Genomic DNA, 6000 nt, shown 5'->3' on the forward strand with positions numbered 1-6000 from the left:
AATCGGGAAATGGGGCGAGCCAAATTTATTGCGGCTAGCCAAGAATTTCAATGTTTGAATTGAAGGTTCATACTCCCAGACTTATTTGATCTTATCAATTGTTATAATTTTTCTCGAATAAATCATGAATTTTCTAGGATAGTATTCAAGATCTTATCGAAAACTTACAGCAGCTTGCCAAACAAAGGCTAAAAGAAAAAAGAACAGGGGTATGACTGGCATAACATCTACGATTGGATTCAAAAAAGCATAGGCTTTGGGCAATTTGGCGAAGAAAAGACTACTCGGATAAAGGGCAGAATTAAGACAGATCAAACTAAAGATATTAAGCATAACAGACATTTTGTTCGTCGAGATAATTGCATTTTGATTGAGTTATTTATATAAGGAAAAATGAAGAAAGTAAGGTAGACAAAAAACTCCTTCTTTTTCCGCTCAATCAAAAATCCTCCAATTCTCAAAGGAGAATAGAAGAAATCATACTTTCATACAATATCTTAATTGAATTGTATGTAATGATCAATAAATTCAGTTGAATTCTAGATATACACATGTCAAAATCCTAGCACGAATCTATAATATATTCTATAAAGAAGAATAAAGAAGAAAGATTTTCTATAGATAGTTGGGCTGGAATTGACGAACACTTAATACCAATATTATTCTTTATTAGTATTAGTGTCCAATAACAATATAAATGGGGCGTAGCCAAGTGGTAAGGCAACGGGTTTTGGTCCCGCTATTCGGAGGTTCGAATCCTTCCGTCCCAGAGCATATCCATTGTATCCGAATACATCTTTTTTGTTCAACAAGGTTCTGTTTCAAGGTCTAATATTGGATAGAATCTTATTCTTCTTTCTTTTTTGATTTTTAATGATTCTTTTCGGAATCATATCTCAGTTTTTCACAAAATGAACTAAATCGAGTTCAAATGACATGCAAATGTAACTGACTCCTTTTGTGATCCAGATAAAGATAAGATGGGGCATAGATCACAGTTGCAGAAAGATTACTTAACCTCAGGTTAAACAAAATATGAAAATACATATAAAACGAGGAAGTGCTTAGCCTATGGGTATGTATTGTTATCCTATTTCAGTGACAATAGTCTTTCTATTTTTGTGAAAAATAATTTGCATCCCTAAAATATTCAAATTTAAATATTTAACAATGATATTTCTTTTTATTGTTCGATCTTTTTAGCTTATTTGCTTTAAATCATTGACAATTCTATTCGAAAAGAAACAGAAATTCTTATTTCTTATGATAATCAAATGTAGGCTTTACTGTAAAAGTAAAACTTGACTCAAATAATGATGTCGAAGTAGGAAACTTTTTCAATTATCAAGATTTGTAATGATTCCTTATGGGTTGAATCTTTGAGAAGTTGGAAATGGGTCAGTCTATCTTATTGATTGAGTCACTTGAACAGGCAGAGTCAAATAGAATTTATTTATTCGTGTTATTTCTGTTAGTTATGTTATTTCTATATTTAGATTTCTGGATATTTCTGTTAGATATTTTTTTGAGATATAGATTTATAGAAAAAATTTCCGTTCATACAAAAAAGCCCGGGTCTTGCTAAGATTTCTTAATAAAAAATATTTATTATCTATGTAGCTAGGAAAAAAAATATAAATGACTATGTCTCTGTACCGACTGAACCAATGACTATTCATGATTCCATAATTGAATCAATTCCATACTGGTTCCAAATTAGAGGAATGTTATGGTAAAACTTCGTTTAAAACGATGTGGTAGAAAGCAACGTGCGACTTGAAGGACACGATTCGGTGTGGATTTTTATTCTTACATCCACCATTTTCTTTTATATAGGAATGAAGGTGCTCTTGGCTCGACGTCGTTTGTTCTATTCTACTAGAACCCTTCTTTTTTATTGGGTTGTAATGTAAATAGTTCATGATGGAGCTCGAGTAGAAAGTATGGATTAATTTCTCAGGGGCAACGATCTAGGGTTAATGCCAATCAATAAATTGGAACAACTTCGTAAGTATATCTTCGATATCGATATAGAAATTGAAAGGATCCGATTCGAGCAAATTTTCAATTCAAAAAAATTGTTGGAACCGCAAAACGTTTTCGATCCACAGTGTATCGCGCACGAATCAACCGTCGGTATGATTCTAGAAAGAAATCACAAAAGGGGTATGTTGCTACCATTTTGAAAGGATTCAGAAGCACCGAAGTAATGTCTAAACCCAATGATTTAAAACAAAGATAAAGGATCCCAGAACAAGGAAACACCACTTCAATTGTCTCACAGATCCGAATAAAGAATCCAAATAGATTTTCAACGAGACAAAAGGGGGGGTTAAAGACCACTCAATAAAAAAATATCTTAATTTTATTTAATATATTTGATAATTATTGAACTTGAGTTATGAGTACAAATGATTTTTTAGTTTTCAGTAAGTAAGTTAAATAAAAATGACTATAAGTTAAATTATAGGCTAATTTATTTTACGGATTCCTTTACTATTTATTATAATTTTATCCATAGACAAAACTTCAAATCATTTTTTCTCGAGCCGTACGAGGAGAAAACTTCCTATACGGTTCTAGGGGGGGTTCTTTTTCATCTACATCTATCCCGATGAGCCGTCTATCGAATCGTTGCAATTGATGTTCGATCCCGAAGAGAAGGAAGAGATCTTCGGAAAGTGGGTTTTTATGATCCGATCAAGAATCAAACTTATTTAAACGTTCCCGCTATTCTCTATTTCCTTGAAAAAGGCGCTCAGCCTACAGGAACTATTCAGGATATTTTAAAAAAGGCAGAGGTTTTTAAGGAACTTTGCCCTAATCAAACGAAATTCAATTAAATTAAGGAATTAAATTAAGGAAATAAAAACTAAGGGTAGGATAGTGATTTCTATATAATTTTGGATATCTTTTCTATACTATGTTTTTTTTATTTCCTTCTTTTCTTGCTCTATTAGTATCTATTTATCATTTCTTTTATAGAATCTTTTTCTAACGAAAACCTTATTTGATTGATCCTCACAAAATCAAAAATTCTTGCCTACAATCGGGTGGTTTTCATTCGAATTCTAAATTCTAATACCAAGTAAGACACAAGGAATCGAAGTTCTTTATTCGACTTATATTAATTCAATATACTATTGATTGCATAAATCCTTTTTCTACTTCTTCTTTATTTAGAAACTAAAAATTTTAGTATATATGCAGTGCCAATCCAACACAAGTCCTTTTTTTTACTATTATTTCAATTTAAGTTCTTGTATTTTTTCCATCGTATTCTTTTCTTACCCTTTATATTGACAACATTGTATCGAACAAATATAATTCATCGTGATAAGCAGCTCTATTTATTTCCGTCCCATTTGATTTTTTACCTTAGTTGATTCAAATTATGGGTTCGTTGGATTAGCTTTGATACCCGCATTTTTGATTGAAAAAGGTGGATAACATAGAAATAGGGGATGGTCTAGCATTTTTTCGATTTCTTTATTTCTTTTTTTATCGGAAAATTTTTTATTTTTTCATCTGATTTAGTCATTTTTATGTTCCAAATAGATTCTAATTTTTTTATATATTTTTTGATTTGATAAAGAATGTGAAAGAAATACTTTCGTTAATCCTTACTTGATGTGTAATGTAACATAGTAATTATCTTTTTCAATTGGGAGAGATGGCTGAGTGGACGAAAGCGACGGATTGCTAATCCGTTGTACGAGTTATTCGTACCGAGGGTTCGAATCCCTCTCTTTCCGTTTCCGTTGATGACTTTCTATTTTTTTTCTTTCAAATTTCGCAAACCCCTTTTAAATTAAATGATTTTTTTACTAGTTAAACGTATGGAATATGAATATATAAAATAAAATCTTTAGAAAATTGTAAATCAAGCAAGAAAAACGAAATTTTTATTTTATTCTTCACGTCCAGGATTACGTCCTGGATCATTGGATAGGAATCCAAAGATGAAGAGAGAAACAAAGAATATTACTACTGTGTAAACGAAAAGTTTGAGAGTAAGCATTACACAACCTCCAAGATCATTTTTTGAAAAAGAAAAACGAGAAAAGATAATAGATCCTCCATTTTTATATCACATATCCTATTTTGACACCAAGAAATGAATTCTAGAAATAGAAAAGAATGTTCAGAAATTCAACTGAAGTTTAAATTTGTAATAAGAGTCTTTGATTATCACAAATCACTTTCATACCCACAATTAGATATTCTAAGGGACCCTAACCTAATAAGGTCTTTCGCCGGAAAAAGGATTAGAATCGGGAAATGGGGCGAGCCAAATTTATTGCGGCTAGCCAAGAATTTCAATGTTTGAATTGAAGGTTCATACTCCCAGACTTATTTGATCTTATCAATTGTTATAATTTTTCTCGAATAAATCATGAATTTTCTAGGATAGTATTCAAGATCTTATCGAAAACTTACAGCAGCTTGCCAATATTATTCCCAACATATCATAGGATTCCCGTTCTTGAAAATCCACACTTTTCCAAACCCAAAAAACAGACGGAATTCTAGGATCCCTCCTCGGGGCAAATACTTTTATGCATACCTCTTCTGGTTGATCCGCGCCATACTCTATTCTAGTAAGATGATACACACTAGCTAATAGTCCGCCTGGTGCTACATCATAGGCACATTGGGAGCGGAGATAATTGTAACCATATACATATAAAATGACAGCAATGGAATGCCAATCCCCCGGTTTGATTTGTAAAGTCTCTATTCCTTGGTAATCAAAGCCCAAAGATCTATGAATTAGCCCATACTTAACTAGCCAAGCAGACAAATGACCCTGCATCTTTTTTATCTCTCCCGCATGTTTTTTATAAGTATTTCACATTTACGATGAAATTTATGAAGATTGAGCCGCGACTTTTTATTCTGTGCAAAGGAATCCTGTCTAATTTACTAATTCGGGGGAAGATACTGAACTTTTGTATTTGAAAAATGTTTCAGGAGGAATCTCTGAAGTAGATGTCGGTTGATAAAGGAATCCTTGATCATAATTTCCAGTATGAATACTATGCCCAACCTGAAACTTGTGATTGGTAGTAAAACAACGATTCTCTCGCTGAGACATAGTTCTATCTGGATAGATTTCTCGAGATATTTTCTTACGAAGTTTTGTTATAGCATCTATAATTGCTTCTGGTTTAGGTGGACAGCCCGGCAAATATACATCCACAGGAATTAGCTTATCGACTCCACGAACAGTACTATAAGAATCGGTACTTGACATCCCCCCTGTAATTGTACATGCTCCCATAGCAATAAGATATTTTGGTTCAGGCATTTGCTCGTATAATCTCACTAAGGAAGGGGCCATTTTCATTGTTACTGTTTCGGCTGTTAAAATAAGGTCCGCTTGTCTAGGACTCGACCTTGGTACTAGTCCATAACGATCAAAGTCGAATCGTGAGCCTATTAGTGAAGCAAATTCAATGAAGCAACAACTGGTACCATAGAGAAGCGGCCATAAACTAGAGAGTCTTGACCAATTTGAAAGATCATTTAATGTAGTTGAAATAACTGAATTTTGGGTTGTTCGATCAAATAAGGGAAACTCAATGGAATTCATAACTATCTCAATTTTTTCCTTTTTTCTTTTTATTGTTTGAATATTCAGGAGCTAAGACCATTCCAATGCCCCCTTTCGCCATGCATAAACTAAACCAACAATTAAGATAAGCACGAAAATTAAAGCTTCTACAAATACAGATACACCTAATACATCAAAACTCATTGCCCATGGATAAAGAAAAACCGTTTCAACATCAAAAACAACAAAAACTAGAGCAAACATATAATAGCGGATTCTAAATTGTAACCAAGCGTCGCCTATTGGTTCTATACCCGATTCATAACTAGAAAGTTTCTCCGGTCCTTTGCTAATCGGAGCTAAAAATCCCGAAATGAAAAATACCAAAATAGGAATAAGACTTGATATGATTAGAAATGCCCAAAAAATATCATATTCATAAA

At 32.7% G+C, this 6000-nt stretch overlaps 1 protein-coding gene and 1 non-coding gene across 2 annotated transcripts; one reads left to right on the top strand and one right to left on the bottom strand.

Moving 5' to 3' along the window:
- Window positions 1-3327: 3327 nt before the first annotated feature.
- LOC128126419 (NAD(P)H-quinone oxidoreductase subunit K, chloroplastic-like) lies at window positions 3328-5728 on the bottom strand. The gene has a single exon (XM_052764237.1). The coding sequence runs from the start codon at window positions 5594-5596 to the stop codon at window positions 4919-4921; it is 678 nt and encodes a 225-aa protein (XP_052620197.1). The 5' UTR covers window positions 5597-5728; the 3' UTR covers window positions 3328-4918.
- On the top strand, window positions 3668-3755 carry TRNAS-GCU (transfer RNA serine (anticodon GCU)). The gene has a single exon. It is a non-coding gene; the product is annotated as a tRNA-Ser (tRNA).
- Window positions 5729-6000: the final 272 nt, after the last annotated feature.

The sequence above is a fragment of the Lactuca sativa genome, chromosome 5, assembly GCF_002870075.4.
Source record: "Lactuca sativa cultivar Salinas chromosome 5, Lsat_Salinas_v11, whole genome shotgun sequence".
NCBI classification, from domain to species: domain Eukaryota; kingdom Viridiplantae; phylum Streptophyta; class Magnoliopsida; order Asterales; family Asteraceae; genus Lactuca; species Lactuca sativa.

What these genes read in the sequence shown, in the direction of transcription:
- LOC128126419 (XM_052764237.1), bottom strand. Translation starts at nt 5,596, where the DNA reads ATGAATTCCATTGAGTTTCCCTTATTTGATCGAACAACCCAAAATTCA.